Source organism: Rhinichthys klamathensis, unplaced genomic scaffold, assembly GCF_029890125.1.
Source record: "Rhinichthys klamathensis goyatoka isolate OS25496 unplaced genomic scaffold, OSU_Roscu_1.1 h1tg000360l_1, whole genome shotgun sequence".
Lineage (NCBI taxonomy): Eukaryota > Metazoa > Chordata > Actinopteri > Cypriniformes > Leuciscidae > Rhinichthys > Rhinichthys klamathensis.
Genome location: NW_026606869.1, coordinates 141,997 through 161,059, shown reverse-complemented (window position 1 = coordinate 161,059; position 19,063 = coordinate 141,997). Strand labels below are relative to the sequence as shown.

The 19,063-nt window shown below is 36.7% G+C and overlaps 1 protein-coding gene and 1 long non-coding RNA gene across 2 annotated transcripts; both read left to right on the top strand.

Annotated features, from left to right (window-relative positions):
* The first annotated feature begins 4,201 nt into the window (after positions 1 to 4,201).
* LOC130069341 (uncharacterized) lies at positions 4,202 to 12,130 on the top strand. The gene is made up of 3 exons (XR_008803750.1): positions 4,202 to 4,472; positions 11,591 to 11,768; positions 11,933 to 12,130. It is a non-coding gene; the product is annotated as an uncharacterized LOC130069341 (long non-coding RNA).
* A 3,443-nt stretch (positions 12,131 to 15,573) lies between these two features.
* On the top strand, positions 15,574 to 18,273 carry six6a (SIX homeobox 6a). The gene is made up of 2 exons (XM_056233166.1): positions 15,574 to 16,735; positions 17,624 to 18,273. The coding sequence occupies exons 1-2, from the start codon at positions 16,164 to 16,166 to the stop codon at positions 17,787 to 17,789; spliced, it is 738 nt and encodes a 245-aa protein (XP_056089141.1). The 5' UTR covers positions 15,574 to 16,163; the 3' UTR covers positions 17,790 to 18,273.
* Positions 18,274 to 19,063: the final 790 nt, after the last annotated feature.

Below are 19,063 nucleotides of genomic sequence, written 5' to 3'. Positions count from 1 at the left end.
TTTTTAATAATTTCCTTTAAATAAAATGTTTTTTTATACAAATTTGACACTTTATTTCTGAAGGCCTTGATTCATATTGAGTGAAAGAGCAATCACATTTTGTGAGAAAATAGAAGCATGAGATTGCAAGTGATACTTGATCATGTTGAATAAAATGTAAACATTTCTTTCCGTTTGTAGTGTCAGTTTGTCGCCTGTTTTGCCCCATGTCTCAAGAATCATGAGGATGAGCATGTTTTCTTCATTTTAGGTTGTCCGAGCTGATAAGATTGTATGGTGATGCATATTTAATAAAATGACGAAATAAAGAATAAAACACTTATTTATTATGACAGAATCATCCTGATTATATTAGTTATATTAGGTAGAAAAAGATACTTAAGGTAACACACGTGCATATTTTCTGTTTTTTTACAGCACACACACACACACACTCAGGATGTAGTTCTCAGTAAAGGTCACTGTGCTGTTACTGACACCCTTAGGTGTGAAGTTCTCTCATCGTGGCATTTTATGTCAGACACACACAACACCATATATCAGCTCACAGTTGCAGATGAGTGTGACGTCTGATGCTTGATGCCTGTAAGAAAGTGTCTCTCGCAAAGAGGAAAGACCGAATATGAGAGAGGGGGAAACCTGTCAAGACTGTGTTATTAAATGAACTTTTATAGATTTTGATGTGAATTATAATGCCTGTTGATTCATACCTATTGCTGGATTTTTTTGTGAGACTGCCTCTCTCTCCTTCTCTCTGTCTCTCTTTTTTTTCTCTTTGTTGAACAGGTGCCACTTTGACCAGCGACAATAGTGCTTTAAGTTTGTCTTTCATTTGCACAGTGGGATGTCTTCTGCTTCTGTGTGCCATTTAGAAGAAGGGGAATGGGCAGAGGGCAGGAAAAAAAGAGAGGGAAATGTTATTTGGCACATCACCCTTGTTGATTTGGCGTTATACAAGAGAGAGTAAGGGCTTGTTGGTAAATATGTAAATGGTGCACTGTGAAGACATCCTGCCTGACACGATTCTTGAGCCAGCGGAGACACAAAGACGTAATTCAGAAAAATAACTCTGCAAGGAAATAAAAAATAAGAAGAGAAGGCAACAATTACAGCTTAGTGTTGCTGTATGGACTTACAGAACATTTTTTCATAACATAAGCTGGCAAAAGGATCATCTATATAAGAAAAATAATTCATTCTCTCATTATGCATATGGAATAAACCCTGCTAGATTTCTGGCTTTTAAAGAAGTTTATTAGTCAATTGAATTAGTAATTTAGCTTTTTCCAAAGGCTCTTAACAACTAACAGAAGTGAAAGTTTGACTTAGGCAAGTACAATTTAATTACAGTGATTAAAAATCCTGTTATGTTTTGAGTTCAAGATATTATTTGTAATATCCATCGGATTTCTGCTTTCTGCTTTGTGTAATAGACATGTAATCATTGAAAATGAGAACTTAAGAGAGCTTAAAGTGTTAGTGTGATCTAACATACTGTATTTTTGTCATTGGACCATATTTAGAAAGATCTTATTTCGCTTCCTGTGACTAAGAGATTCACAAGCCAAGATGAGTAAGATATTATGCATTACAATAATTATAATTTCTGAAACTTTTTTCCCATGCCAGAGTAAGTTTTATAGCATATAAAATTAGTTTTATGTTAAAGCAAATTTGAACAGGTCTAAAAAATATGTCATAAATGTTGGTAAATTGTAAGAGTAATTTAGCCAAAATGTTGGCAAATGTGCCAAGTTCCGCCAACCCTAGTGAAAAAACTACATCTAGACCAAAATGTATTTAAAATACATTTATTTCATACTAAGTATACTACAAATCCATTAACATGTTTACTGACATATTGCTTGAGACTTACTCATATAAATATTATAATTAAACTTTATTTGGAGTGCTTCTTTATTGGAGAATGCATATTTCTTAATATTAAGCCTAAAATGTGTTTTAATATCACTATTAGATAGTATGATCTCTGTATAATATCAGTGTACAAAGAATACTTCCAATAGTTCAACTTTAGCACAATCAAATAAGTATATCTTTAGTTGAACTTCAGCACTATTTCTGGATAACTAAAGTGCATTAAGTAAAACAATTAGTTGTTCCAATTTAGCAGACTTAAACTATACCAATTTAGTATACTAAAAGTACAATTGCAGGGTATTTATATTAAATATATAAATATGTAAATGTATTTGTATACTTGGCATGAAATAAATGTATTTCTAATTCATTTTAGTATTTATTTTCACCAGGGAATGGTCCAATAATGATTAAACCCCAAATACTATTAATACAATAATGTTAAACACGATTTCAAAACATTGAAAATATTTTGAGAATTCACTACCTCAAAATATTGTGAATATTAACCCTTTTATATAAATATGTGGTCTACATTTTATTTTAGAAGTCATGACACTGTATGACAGGAGTTCAAAACTGACCACAGACCTGCAGTGTAGAGTTTAGCTTCAACCCTAAGTAAACACACCTGATCCAGCTTGAAAACTACAGGTATGTGTGTTGGAGCAGGGTTGAAACTAACTCTGTAGGGCTCTGGCCCTCCTGGCACTGAGTTTTGCACCCCTGCTATATGATTTCTAGAGCTGATTTAGGGCAATTTGTTCAGCAGAGTGATATAAGCTTTGTTAAGATTGCATCCATGACCATGACAACATGATGCAATTCATATCATGTACAGAATGACACACAATACCAGCTTGCATCAATCATTGTTTTGCCTAAAAAGCAAGTACTGTCCAAACCCATTCATAGATCCAGTCAGATGTATTTTAGTAATTTCTGCTGTGTAACTCACTTATCCTCCGCCACTCAAGTCAAGGGTTGCATATAATGGCCTAATAGCATATCTTGAAAACAAGAGCCAATAAACAATTTTGAGCATCATTTCCATTCTCAGTGACTTAGAATTAGTCAAGTTTAACTACATTTATTTCAGAAGTATTTTGGCTGTAGGCCATTGAGGTAAAATATGACTCAGAAATTATACATTATAATGAATGCTTTTCTCTTTTATGTGGATAGTTTTGTTTGCAATGTAAACCATTCAGTCTTTCTGGATTTAACAGCTTGTGGGGCAAGTTGTACCACTTTTTTGAGGAGTCATAGCTGACCCCACTATCCCCTATATGTCAGTAAAGTCTTATTCCAAGTTAAAGTAATCTTCATTCAGGGCTGAATGGAGTTCACGTACAGCTTACACAGTCGGTCATATGCAGGAATGAACCAGGAAAGCTTACTGCTTTTCTTTTTACTCGTCTTTTTTGTTTATTGTGGACGTGAAGGTCATACTGTATATTAATTAAAAACCTGATACACGGTTTGCCCTATAGATTCCATTTTATTGTTAATATAGATATACCTTTTAGTACTGGAGGTGTCTTTTTGAAGCTGTCTCTCAAAGCTCTGTTGTTTTGATTTAATTAGCAGGCAAATACTATAAAATTTGAATTCAATAGAACAGAGCAGCAATTACTATGGGTTGTGACTTTTAACGGATCTAGATTCACAGAGCAAAGAAGAGGGGCTGAACCTTCACCTTCAATTCAGCAACTTTAAATGGGAATTTTTAGAAAATGTTCTCATATAGTCAAAGGTTATTTAATTTGCTTGCTGGGAATAATTCACAACAGTGCTTCTGCTTTTCACTTTGGAATGTTGATGAGACTGGATTATTGAAGAAGAAAAAAACTCACCTCACATCCTTCAGAATGTTTTACATTTTTCTAGTATATTCATGAAGAAGCAGGTTTATTATTCACTAAGAAGAATAACTGTATTTTAGTCAGGTGCATTACAAAATCAATTCCTTTTACAAGTTTGTAAGTCTGATTCAAAAATCAAGTTTGTTCAAAATTAGTTGAATACTTTGGTATAAGTAAGTCTGACCATTTTAATTGCTCTTTTTATGTGGAAAAAACTTTAAAAAGTTTCAACTTTTCCAGAAACACCAAATTGGGAAAGCAGAAGTACAAAATTCAGAATTTAAAAATGTTAAATGTTTATCTATTTGTATTTTCCATCCAGTACAGTCATTAAAAGCACCATATAAATCTATAAACATGCATTTTAAATGGTTTATAGAACCACAGCACGACCCTACTGAAACATTTTAATAAGTGACAAAGACTTCAGACTTCTTGTTTCTTGTCAGGCTCCATTTAGGGTTCCCGTGCGTGGCCGGTTCGAGTGGCCCGCTATTGTCCCACAGAAGTCCGGAGGGAGGAAGCGCTTCTTTGGGTGGTCTGACAGACCCCCGCGGCCCACAATAGAGCGGGGCCCAATTATGATGAGGACGTTTTTCTACTTGAAGGTTGTTGATTTACGGCTCCCAGTTCAACCGCCTGCAATTACCAGTGAAGCAGCCATGCGCATTCAAAGCACTTTCTGTATTTAAAGTATGAAGAGTAAAAGCCCAATTTGATGTTAAGGTAAGAAATCATGTTTTAGACATACATTTTGTTGCGTAGTAATTTTATTTGTCTGTTAAATATATTCATTACATACATCACCGCATGTAGAGTAATATTCTGTGTTGCGGCCTCTGTAGGTTGTGATTTCAGTTGTGAAAAAGTTTCTTTGGTGAACATTTTTATTTCAGCAGATCAGTCAGGCCTGCAGGCTTAACCGTAGAATCAAGTGCTAGTGGTAAACAGATAGAAGTTTGTGTCAAAATGATTATGAATGGTTTTGATGGCGATCTACCTCAATGTACACCATCAATATACCATCAATTCTCTACGTCTCTTTGACGATGATTCAAATTATTATGTTTTATTAATAGATAAATGTTATTAAAATTATTATTATTATTATTATATTAATATTAATATTATAGCTATAAAAATATATTACGCTGCTCATTGTTTTTTCTATCAGTTTGTTAACTTTATTTGTGATTTTATGTTGTCAACAACTTTATTTATAATCTGTTTGAAAAAATGAAGGTTATGATGAGCAGCTTTGTTTTAGAAAATGTAGAAAATGTATCTCAGCAAAAAGACAAGTATGAAAATAATCTTCTATATTTACTCGCTTTATGGCATCATTTAATAAAAAACTAGACTATATTTGACCAAATTATGTATACAACTTATAAAGCAACAGGAGTTCTCAGGTAAATACCATTTCTTACAAATATGTCTTTAAATGCGCAAGATGGATATAACAGTAGGCTATGCAAATCTAAATCATTTTATACATCCCAAAATAGAACCCGCACGTCAACTTATCAGAATTGTACCCTTATGTTTGAGGAAACTGAGGAATTTTACCCTGAGGTTAGGCTACTCTGATGTATTTTTCCCTACAGCTTGGGGCAGATGTGATGAATTTTACCCTGTAGTTTGGATTACACTGATGTATTTTACCATAAAGTTTAGGGTTGTGACACTGTCGGGTGTTGTTGGCACTGAAGAAGCAGGTCGAAGGTTCAGATCTAATCTCTCTAATTAAGCCGTCTTGGTTGTAAAGCCATGAGCTCTGAAACAACATAAACATGACGGGAATGTAGACTCCTGTAATAGGGTATTAAATCTCAAAATACCAAAATAACAGCAATGTCTCCATTCACTTCACACAATCTTCCCATTTTTGACCCTTAAATTGTTAAATGATCTTATCACCAACGCAGAGCTATAACATAAAGAATGATTCTCCAATGGGAGTGTTTAGATGCCTCAGAAATATTAGAAATATCTGTAGTAAATATTTGTTATGGATCCAAAACAGGTGGAATTTTGATGTAATGGATAAAAAACATCCAACAACCATGCTCTGGTAAAATATCTTCACAGCCTTTTTTAACGGCATACTGTCATTTATAGATCATCTGCTTCTACACTGAGTGGCCTTCACCTCAGAAACATTCCTTTCTTTGCCATTCCACGGTATGTATCAGCGTGGGTCACTGTAGGAAATGACAGCAAATCTAAAATGAAACCGTATTCTGGTGCACACGATCAAGGTTAGCAGCCGCAGCAAAGAGCATGAATATAAGTCAGAAAGGTTAGGAGAAAAAGAAACTCTACTATTCTTCTCAGGCGGTTTCCTTGTTTCTAAGAGTCCAAATGGACTTTTTTTTCTTTGATATTCTTTGAAATCATGTTTCTGCTACAGGCCACACTGACTTTCCAATGCAAAGACGTCGACCCTGTAAAGGGAGGAATCGTATGAGATCTCTCTACGCTATTTATACTCTGTCCTTTAACCAGAACGAAAGGGGACACGCATCTTCAAGAGACTCGTTGAGAGAGCTGTTGTATTTTTTTATACGACGGATGTGAATTGAAATTTATATAGCCTATTCAAAATAATCCACGCTATTTGTTCCATCTTCTTTGGTCTGTGAAACTAAAAGCATAGATGACACTCTTGAAGTGTCTGTTTATGTGCATGCAATCATATGCCTCTGTTGATTTCAGAAAACACACTCGGCTAATTTGCGCTGATTTGTAGCATCTGATCTTGATGTGTGTATATTTATCTTTTTTGTTGCTTTATTTTGAAAAAGTATCACACATAGGCCTAATTTTAGCCTATATGGGGACTCTCCATAGGCAAAATGATTTTTATACTGTACAACTCTATCCTCTTTCTCTAAACCTATACCCATCACAGAAAACTTTTGGCATTTTTTTAATAAAAAATAAAAACCTTAAGTATGTTTTGTTTACGTTGTAATACCCATGTCATTTTAGACATTTGTGTCCTCATAAACCATATATACAAGAATACACACATTCGTCCTCATCTGTTCTGCAGTATTTGCCTTCACCTCGGTGTACGGAGGGCAGGTGGGGGAGTAAAGTGAAAGAGTCTGTGAGCCTTAACAAGCTCCAAATAGAAAAAGAACATCATTTTCATTAGGCTGCCAGACAAAGGCAGAGGCCCCCATGTTTTTGGGGAGGTCTGCTGTGTGTATGTGTGTGTTTCCTTGGGATATGCCTCTTAAGCGAGATTGTGCATATGATTTTGAGAGACTCTGTGTGTGTGCGAGTGTTTTTCAGGGACTGTCCTCTTTCCTGGCTGCTTTGTCTCTATTGGCATTGTGTGCTGCTCAGAGAAAGGACTTCCTGGTCAATAGGGAGTAGAGTACCATGAACTCGACAGCTCCCAAAACACACACACCCTTCTCAGCAGGCCGGAGAGCAGATAGAGAGAGATGACAGGATGGTGCATTTGTGAGGACTTGTTGCTAGGTGACTGACAGACAAATGCTCAAGTCAGGGCCTGTTTTTTTAAAGCTGAAGTCTATCTTTCTGAAATGTTTGACTGACTTGAATAGATTCACAGGAAAACATATAGGCTAGAAGCACGTCCTGATTTTGCAGACGCGTTCCTGTGTTGTTGTTTTGTTGATCCTGGAATTACATTCATGTCCGGAAATTTGTATCATAACCATATCCCTACACTTAAACCTAAACTTACCCATAACTTATCTCTAAAATCAGAGGGAAACAATGGATGAAAACTTCCATAGTATTTTCTTTTTCCTACTATGGAAGTCAATAGCTACCATCAACTTTCTTTAAAATATCTTCTTTTGTGTTCAACAGAAGAAAGAAACTCATACAGGTTTGGATCGACATGAGGGTGAGTAAATGATGACAGAATTTTCATGTTTGGGTAAACTATCCCTTCAAGTGATTGCTGAAATTGAAAAAATAACCCTATAACAGATGGCTTTGTCTTTTTAGCTGATTGGATAAAGGGATTAACTTGTATTTCTTTACGAGGGTAAATTGTCTTGGACAAATTCACTACACTAAAGACCACCCCTCTCTTTAACAGAAGAGATACTGAGAGTGAGACAGAGAAAAGATAGAACTACATTGTTCTCTTGCTGCAGGGCTTAAGGCTTGATCTCAGGTTTATGAGTCACTCTCTGCATGAGTATCACAGCACAACTCTCAGAGGACAGACAGCAGACGATCAGAAGACCTAGTGTAGCCACACACCACATTTACTCACTACTGTGTGTGTGTGTGTGTGTGTGTGTGTGTGCCTGCTGGGAGTCAAAGTGAGATGAGTCTCTGCTGTCACTAGCTGTCAGAATCACTGCATGAGACGCCACACACACATACACGTGGAAATAGTTTCTTTAGAGATATGACCTGTTTCTCAATGTCTCTTCTCCTTTAGCTCAATAACACACACAACTTGGACACATACCTGTCATCAATGACCAGTGAATGATCTGCCTTAAATCTGTAACGCTCTCCAACACACAAACATGCAGTTTCCCGATCTTTGTCATGAAAATCAAAAGTGTCAGTTTGGCATTTGACATACGCCCCAAGTAGAGAGATCACGCCTAGCCGTAAACATCCTACTAGGACTGACACACACACACACACACACACACACACACAGCTGACCTTGTCATCCTCACGCACACACACACACACACACACACACATTGCTGCTGTCTGCCTGTAAGCTATGTAGCTGAGCTCATTCAACAGCTGAAAGTCCTTTCATCCACTATCAGAAGAGGCGCAGATTATTTATTTCTCTGAAAAGCACAACAGCAACAGACATCCATATACAACATATAAGGCTTTTATTTTGCCCTGTTTAATAAAAATCCTTTATTTTAGAGATTATAGAGAAATGACTTGTCTGCATGCTTCTGGATAGTCTTCCATCTTCCATCGTTTTGGTCAATGTGTGAATGTTTTCCACGTCAAAAGATTAACAATATTATGTTTTATTTAGCCGTTTTATTTTTTGTGCCATTTAGGGGAGGGTCTATCCAAAATATATGGAAACTCATTTCTCTCTTTGGAAAAGAAAAATAATAAAAAAGGTAATCGCTTTTCTCTTTTCTCATATTATTATTATTATGCTATTGTAGCTTTATTTCTCATTTTAAACTAAACTTACACTTCGTTTATTATATCATTTTTTTTATTTTGTATATATATATATATATATATATATATACACACATTTCTATTTTATTTTTACTTTGGAAATGGGATTTCACAGAAACAGACCACAATAATAGGCAAGTGTAGGGAGAAAACATGTACTGTAAAAATTATTGTAATTTTAACTGTAAAAATAACCTGTTTATTGGTTAAAAGTAAGTTCCTGTTCTATATACAGAGAAAATTTTAATGTAATTTTACATTAAAATACTGTTAAATGTACCATTTTTAAGTAAAAAGAACAAATCAACTTATAATTTACAGTGAAAAGCCATAAACTGACATTCCCCAAATTCCCAGACACTTTATATTTGATGGATTTTAATTGAATTACATTTTTTTTTATCAGCTTATGTACATTAGGGTTTTATGTTATATCTTATGTTGTTAAATTAATGTTTATCGCATTATTTTAGTGTAATTTTTTATTTAGTGTAATTTTTTATTAGTGTTTTGTATTTGTGTGAATGACACCAGAGGTCCCTTCTATTTATTAATATTTTTTACCTCAGCCTGTGGAAAAGCTACTTGTGATGAATTTAGATCCATGTGGCTTTAACACCAATGTTATTATGGTTATGGCAGTATATGCTGTTGTGTTTTCCTGGTCATTTTTTTTTGTAAATTACAGTTTTAAACTGTAGAATTTACAGGCTCTGTAAATATATGAGCATTTTTACTGAATTATTCTGGCATAAAATGTTGTAGCAGTCTCTGTGAACAGAAGACATTTGAAAAAAATACCAGAAAATGAATATAGACTTCACATTGGAGCTTGAAATATCAAGAAAGTGCTTTCTAGTTTTGTGTCATATGCATCAGATGGTCTTTAAATGCTAAAGACATAGAGATGTGAGCTGAAGAGTTTAGTTCTCTTTTAATCTCCTGCCCCTTCAGGAGGTTTCCTCATCAATTTTGAGGAAAAAAGGGTGACTTAGCATTAATTAAAGTTCTTTGCATTAATCAGTCGGTTTTCAGTGGGGGGAAACTGAGAGAAACAACAGTCAGTTGCAGTTACCCCAAAACCAGAATGAAGCATCTTTGAACCTCTGTTTTGTTCTTCAGAATTTTATCCCGTTTTGTAAAAATCCTTTTTGCAGGATTTCCTGCGCAGCAAAAGACCGATTTCACTTGTGAGAGATAACTGATGGGAGGATGGCAGAGGATTTGGTGCGCCACAGATCCTGAGCGTCATTGACAAATATCTTGTCAAATGTGCGCTCAGTCCCTCCGCTCCCCATAGCCTACGCTGATTGCAAATTCGAAAGTGAAAGTGAAAAGAGAGCGCGCATTCAAACATCTTTCCCCGTATATTTACACTCTCAGAAGAAAAAGGTACAAAAGGTGTCAGTGGGGCGCTATATTATAAACCTTGTTCACAGCAGCGCCATCTTTGATTATTAACGCGAATGAAAGCGAGGCTGTGAGGGATACATGCATCTCTTCAGTGGGTTGTACTGTTATTTAATCTGTTTTTGGATTGTTCTGCTGACGAAACACAGCAAAAATATCTTTACAAGACATTTGGAAATCTGGGAGCTTTATACGGATGTCATTGAAAACACTGCAAGTCTATCCTTCACAGCCTTGCTTTCATACCTGTCATGGCGCTGCCCTGAATAAGGTCTATACCCTTTCAAAACTTAGTACCTCAAAAGTACCGTCCCAGTGACTGCTTTTGTACACATTTTTTCGGAGAGCGTAGCATCTCCTTGATGCTTTATAGGCCTATATACACAGAGTAGTGATTGATATAAGCTTTATATCAGACTGAACAGACTCCGCAGACTATCTGAAGTTGATCAGGATTACAGTAAAACAGTTTGTTTTTGTAGGGCTCTTCAACAAAGGTATATATAGATGACATTAAAATGATATCTTCCCTCTTCGGTCATCACAGACACTCAGTTTTAAATGATGCTCTGACAGTTAGCTGTTTCTTTGTCCCTCTTTTTTCAGATTTTATGGCAATGTGTGGTGTGATTATAAGCAAATTCTTCATAAATGTATTGTTGGGAGATTATTAGCGTATCTAAAATAATTAACTTCATCAAATCATTAAATTTAGTCCATTGGGATTGAAAAGGGAAAACGCGAAATATATGAGGACCACATAACTCACCATAAGTTGTACAAGCGTTGTGACTGAGCAGTGGTTTTCAGATCAGGGGTAAGTGGTGTGTCTAGTTGCTAGGTAACAGTTAATGTAGACCAAAAATGGCTGTCTCATTTGTGTCTTTGATGGACTAGATATTACATTGTAGGGTTTAAAAGCCAAGGGATGTTGTTTTGTTGCTGTTTAATTTATGTCTTGCAAATCAAAATGCTAATAGGGGCATTCCAGTAGTAACATTAGCAATTGGTGTGTGCTGTTTGTGACACTTTGTTTGCACTCGGACTACACGTGGAGGTGTAGATTTCATGTCTTCATTTTGGGTGTGTGTTTGTTTGAGAAAAAGAAAATAAATGAGAGCAGAAAAGGAGGTACAGATTTACTTTCGCAAAGTCACCCGACGCAATGTATTTGATAGCATAACTGTGAAAAGTGATATGACAAACTGAATGATAAAGAAATTACCCAAATGTCTGATGGATCCTGTTGTGTTGGGAAATAGATGTCGCTTATCCCTGTCCTGCTGCTGGATAACAGAGAGAGGGAGCAGGATAAGCCAGAAGGGTCATAGGATAAGAGGTCTTCTCTGTTACCACAAATCCCAGATTACATCCAAACGGGACAGTGCCATGGCTGGACACCGATCTGTCATGAAGACACGCCCACACACACTCACAGAGGTCTGTAACTCATCTGGTTTGTCTATGTACTAAAGCAAGCAAAGACTTTATTTAATTGAATCTCTCATTCGTTTGCTATTATCTGGGCCAGTGGAGTATTAGCAATCCACTTCAGCTCTGCCCGACATGATATCTTAATTAGAACGTAAATCCCTGGTCTATAGGAGTCATCCAGCGTTCGGCCTCAACCAGCTGAGAGGACAGCAAAGCGGATGGCATCTCTCAAATGTGTGTGTGCACTCTGTCTAAAGGAAACCGCTGGGTTGACAGAGGGAACATGCTTTCAAAAGCCCTCTGGTATGCAGAATAACAGTTTGGGGTTGGAAAGATTTATGCAATGTTTTTGAAAGAATTCTCTAATGCTCACTAAAGGTTGCATTACAGTAAAAAAAACAGTACTATTGTGAATTACTACAACTTAAAATAACTGTTTTCTATTTTATAAATATCTTGTAAAATGTCATTTATTCCTCTGATGGCAAAGCTGAATTTTCAGCATCATTACTCCAGTCTTCAGTGTCACATGATCCTTCAGAAATCATTCTAATATGCTGATTTGATGCTCAAGAAATATTTTTGATTATGATTCAATGTTGAAAATGGTTATGCTGCTCAATATTTTTGTGGAAACCGTGATAAATTATTTTCAGGATTGATGAATAGAAAATCGTATTAACCCCAAACACTTGAATGGTCGTGTCTGTGTTTGAATCAATTGTTGTTCCCTCCAGAGCCGATACTTCTTAAATGAGGAACAGAGTTTTGCTCAAACGGCCTTTGCCTGTTTCAGGTACAGTTATAAAATGCTTTAATTTTTGCCATTGGTTCAATTTATAAATTGTATCCATGACACAGACAATGATGCACTGTGTGTAATGGCATAACAAATCATGGTTGCACTTATTAATTAAGCCACTGTATATGAAAAGATGGCAACATTTGTGGTTTCACAGACTGCCGCACTAGCCTGTTGCATATTCAGGTAACTTCGTTATATATATATATATTTAAAGGTTTTCTCTTGTGATGGGATTACAGGAGGAACCGTTCACAGTCTTTAGAGTTCTTGCAGGAAACTTTTGCGTTCAGTTTTGTACTTTCCTCTGAGAACTGCCCTAAAGGATACCTAGAGGTTCTTCAAAAGGTTCCAGCAATGGCAAGTGCCTCATGTTTTTTCTTCTTCTTTTTCCTTACATTTTCACTGTGATGGTTAAACTACATCTATGTACACTTTCTGCCTCTCATCTGACACCATATGGACATAGCCTACTGTACTAGAACTATTAGAACTAATGCACTGGCATTCAACAACTTAACTTTTGGATTGTGTGATGAAAAAATAACACAGACAGGTATTGTTCATGTGTATATTGTTTATGTTATTTGTTGTATATTTTATGTTGTAGCCTATATTCCTGTTTTTAAACATTCCTGTATCTAGAACATGGTGTTAGCAACTCTAAGTTCATGGGTTTGATCCTCAGGGAACAATACATATAATGATGATGATACAAATATGTTAAATGCAATAGCCTACCTTAAAGTCACATTGGATTAAAGCATCTGCTAAATGCAGAAATGTCACTTTTTAATAGGGACATTCAAAAATGTTCTTTATTAATGTGGAGGTTAAGAATTGAAATACTTTATGGGTTATGAAGCCTGATTTATGTGTGTCTTTATCTGTTGTTTCAGAGGACAAGTAGATAACAGAACTCTTTGTATGAGTGTCACTCCTTATCTTTACTCTCCCTCTCTTTCTCTCTCAGTCGTTCAGGGATAGCGGTGTCAGGCATTATATGCGTGCAATCCGTATTATTCAGCTCGTGCGCGCTCCATCCCGGGCTCGCGCTTTGACGTGACGCAGTGTCATTTCGCCACTGAAGTTACGGAGCACAAGTAAAGATTAAGCGGAACGAATGATTCACCTCATTTTATTTGCGCGATAAATACCAAGCATAAGTGTCTCGTTTTGTTTTTAAGTGGGGGCAGTAGTTGTTTAAACAATTTTACTGAATATGAAATGACAGTTAGCCTATTTTAAGAGTAATGGATTAGGCTATTTAACTAATATAGGCCTAAAAAAAATCGACTTTCCCCCCTCACAACGTCAATGTTTTTAAAGTCATTATTTATTGACGAGAGTCGTCGAATGATATCAAAAGCCTATTATTATATAGGCCTACTGTGACTTAGTAGAAAAAAAATATTCCTTATATGTTGAGGTTACAGTAGGCCTAGCCTATGTTTTATACTGTATCAAAACGTAGCCTACAGAACTCTGAATATTTCAGCACTGCTTCTGACCCATTGGTAGCCTATTGTTTCTTTTTTTTCCCAAAGAATGGCTCATATAGCCTACTTAGGGGACTCGCAAATCCTTTGTTTTGGGTTATTTTACTGGTCGGCGTGGTCGGCGCGGTAAAACCGTAATGAGATGGATTAAATAGACGCTTTAATCGTCTTATTGTGTCTACCTCTCATTCTTATGGCCAACTGTCACGTCATTATTGTTTGGTTTTAACCTGCTCGGGCCTATGGATAGGCCTAATCGATTTACTGTTGCCAAACACAAGACGATCCTCCGCCTAGATTTAATAGGCTGGACATCTTTACGTGTTCTATTTTTGACAGTCTGTCATTCTGACGTGACTGTTTTCAATCGCTTTGTAACGAAGGGGTGACATGCGATAGGTTTACAGTTAACAAAAAAAAGTCTTCCAACTAAAATTTTAATTACCGTTGGACTTTTTCATCACTTTGAATATTACTGATGAAGAAAATCGAGTTTCTAAATGACTATAAACATATATATATATATATATATATATATATATATATATATATATATATATATATATATATATATATATATATATAGGCCTACATACACTAGCCTATAGATTTCTAGATTTTCATACACTAGATTTTTATTTTAAGTTCCCTGTCATATACAATGTGAGGTCACTCAGAATGTCAGTCTCAACCTGTAAAACGCATCCATGTATATTTTATAATAGCTGAGGCGTAGCTATTAAAATCCTTTGGACATTCGGATTATCCTGCGCGAGACGAGCTAGAGCTGATGGCAAAAGACGAACAATTTCATGCCTAACCCTACCTGGATATAAAACATGCAAAAAGCACTTTCGGTTGAAGTTATGTGTATATGTGAAATAATAGCAGGCCCTTCCGACAGACTGAACTTTACCTCTGAAACGAGGCATGCCTTAATGAGACCGGACACTTTTAACCATATTTCATCTTAAGAGAGCACAAAACGAAGTGCGTGATATTAAATCAGAGGACATACTGATAATTGAATCTACCTATCGACTTTATGTGCGGTTTGGGGTTGTGAGATAGTCCTGCCGCACAAGATATGCTGTTATCCATGGTGCAGTTCATATTATAGATATTTCGTGCATAACATGATGTGCCACATTTCTTTCTACATCCTGACAGTTTTTTTTTTTTTTTGTCTTCCTAACGAGATCTTACCATAATTTTAGAGATGACAGCTTATACTGACAACTCACGCTCAACTAATTTTTCTTCTTCTGTGCATTTTTAAATTGAGATTCCTTGTTTTGGGATATAAATTTCGTGCTTCATGACATTTTTAGTTTATTGAGAAATAATTGTCTTATTAATAAGTCTATACAGTGTTCTGAACACTTTAAGGTTCTAAATCTTGAAAACAGAAATGTTATGCGTTTCGTAAAAGCAATTCATTCATGTTTTCGCTGTGAAAATCATGCAAATATTTTGTAAAAAGTGTAACTTTGAATAAGCAATCATTTTTATTCTTTATAGCCTATATGCTTTTCATAGAAAGTCTTTCTAATGTCTGCTGTATTTTAACAGACACTCTTTCCCATCGTTTTATCGACAACTCAGAGGGGGTTGCTTCCAGATTTCCACCAAACGACAACATTACATTCGGCGTCTCTGAGCAGCACAAACGTAAAGGTCAAAATGACGCTTTGACGTTTTCACTGAAAGGCGCTGTCGCGCGCTGGGTGGTGCTGAAATCTAGTGCAGCTTCACGCGTGATTGGCAAACCTGACAGTGATTGACGTGTGTCCATGGCAACCAGGCAGCCAATCTGACAACTCCAATAGAATAGCGGCAGCAGGGGCTAAATGTTCTTTTATTTTGCTCCTCAGAAAACACCTTGCTTCCAGTTTTTTTATGCTCACACTCAATCAAAGAAGAGATTTTGCCGTCCAGGCTGCTTGAGCCTGCCGCACGGCATCGCTCTTCAGCTCGTTTGGTGACACGGCTGTTAACTTTTGCCGTTTTCTGACAGACAGGCTAAACAAAAAGACGGGGGAGACAGACGAGGAGCAACATCAGAAAGGAGGGCCAAAGAAGAGAGAGATTACAGTCTCCATGTTCCAGCTGCCCATCTTGAATTTCAGCCCCCAGCAGGTCGCGGGGGTCTGCGAGACTCTCGAGGAGAGCGGCGACGTGGAGAGGCTCGGCCGCTTCCTCTGGTCACTCCCGGTGGCGCCGTCCGCCTGCGAAGTCCTCGGGAAGAACGAGTCTGTCCTGCGCGCGCGCGCGGTCGTGGCCTTTCACGCGGGCAACTTCCGCGAGCTCTACCACATACTGGAGAACCACAAATTCACCAAGGACTCACACGCGAAGCTGCAGGCGCTCTGGCTCGAGGCGCATTACCAGGAGGCGGAGAAACTCCGTGGGCGTCCGTTAGGACCCGTGGACAAGTACCGCGTCCGAAAGAAGTTTCCACTGCCTCGGACGATATGGGACGGTGAACAAAAAACACACTGCTTTAAGGAGAGGACGCGGCATCTGTTGAGAGAGTGGTACCTGCAGGACCCTTACCCGAACCCGAGCAAAAAAAGAGAGCTGGCGCAGGCGACTGGACTCACACCCACACAAGTGGGCAACTGGTTTAAAAACCGGAGGCAGAGAGACCGGGCGGCAGCGGCCAAGAACAGGTATACAGATCTCCTCTGAACTGGGATATTCGCTTTTATTATTACTTTACTGTCATTATTTTTATCCCTAAGAAATAAACATTCGATTTCGTTGGAGTTTCTTGTGGAATTTAACTTAAAATGAATGTCTAACTCGACAGTAGTTGGCAAAGCTGCTTTTGTTCACGTTACCAAAATGTGCTAATTATTTTACATTACATGCTGATGCATACTATTTCATGACGGAATGCGGTTTATGATAATAGAAATACTACATAATAGATATAACAAATAAAAAAATATTTTCTCAGAGTTATGAAGATGCTAATGTGTCGGATCTGCTCTGATTCTCACTTCCTCGCTTTATCAAATCGTTAAATTGACAGTATGTTTTAAATTCTGTAATTCAAGGTTGGTTTTTATATGCTGAATATATTTCTAGTTATTTTTTTTGCACTATAAGAAAATAATTGCATGTATCTTTGTTTGAAAATAACATACACTGTAAAAATTATATGATCAATAAGTTGACATGTTTTTCAACTTTTTTTAAGTTATACAAGATACAACAACTTTTTAAGTCAGTTCAATGTAATTTAAGTTTAAATGACTTAAACATCCAAGTTTTTTTTTTTTTAACAGTGTATGGTATTGAAGCTGTATTAACGCTTTAAGAAAAGTCGGCATTTGATATTAGTTCATGCAAATGCACTTACAACCTCTAACATTTTCGATTGCTTTAAGAGCATATCTTCGTCAAATGATTTTTGTAGTTTCCCACACTCAAACAATTAAATCTTAATCCAAGACTGATGCATCAGATATCTGAAGACATTTTCACTCCACTGTAAGCAAGGAGTGTAGACCTACGTATCCTCATTGACATTTTGTATGGTTTCACCCCTGTAGGCTACAGCAGCAGGTTCTGTCCGGTGGCTCGGTCCGATCGCTGGGGGACGATGACACCACAGTAGACCGCCTGGGTCCCGCCTCAAGCCCAGAAGTCAGTCTCTCAAGCAAGGCGGCCATATCTACCATCTCCATCACCTCCAGCGACAGCGAATGTGACATCTAACGTGCCAGGCTTCAAAAGAGCAAACAGAAGAACTGTAAGAGACAATCTAACAACTACAAAAATCCAGTGCCTGCAACCGGCCCAAAGAGAGGCTAAAATGAAGGATGGAAAAATAGCGTCACACAACTTCATTTTCCAACCGTTGATGTGATGAACAAAATGCGCAGTAGGCCTACTTCTCAAGAAGACAGGTAAAAAGGGAGTTTTTGAAAGACAAAAAAAAAGAAAAAGAAAAAAGAATGTTCAATATCGGAGGGCCAAACCTATTATTGTAGGCAATGTGTGCGTACTTTATCATGAAAAGACTGAATAATGTTTTAATGTCCACTTGTCCTTTTTAATATATAAACGATGTTTATTTGATTATTTAAAATTTCATCGGCCCCTAGGCCTTTTATTTGTGTGCTTTTTTATCATTTTTGCTGTGCGTAATGCTGAGCGTTGTGAATTTGAAAAAATGATAACATGATTAAAAAAATAAAATCACTGTTGAATTAAATACGATCGGAATTTCGCAAATGTATTTTTTACGACACTTATTCCAGTGTGTTCAGTAACAGGCTAATTAATCAAATTGAACCATGTAGCCTAAAATGTGTTATTTCATGTTTATTTTTAATGTGGTCCATGTGTCAACCCGAAAGTAACAATATGCAGTTTAAAATGTGAATGTCACATGCTGCAGAACAGATTTGGAACAGATGGGGATCAAATATGTTGCATGTTTTAATGCCTCTCTGCGAGCTCAATCTCTCTCACACTCGAGCGGTAATTGGCTAAAACGCTTGGCGTGGTGTAATGCGCTCTGACAGCACAGGGTCAGAGAAAGGCCGCGACGCTCTCCCGGATGTCAACACAACCCGAGCTGTGATCTGCTGTTTAAATATAACCTATATATGGCCCAAGCAAGCTTCATACAAATCATTTATCAAAGGAGTTTGGCACTGCTGCGAATTGATGAAAAAAAATGTATAAATTTAATGTGATTTGGATTGTTTTATATAGCGTCTATAATGACTTATACTTTTATATTTTTGTAATAACTATATTTTTTCGCCTTTGTGGCATTGTTCGGATGTACATTTTCTTTAAATCTATAGGTTAATTCGCCTTGTGGCATGCATTGTTCAGATTTAAATTCTTCGACTGCTATAATTTAATTACAACAAAATACTGTAAAAAATGATGATCAATAAGTTATAACATAGGTTTTTACATTGCTTTAACTCATCAAAATAAGTTAAACAATTTTCAACTTTTATTTATAAGTTATA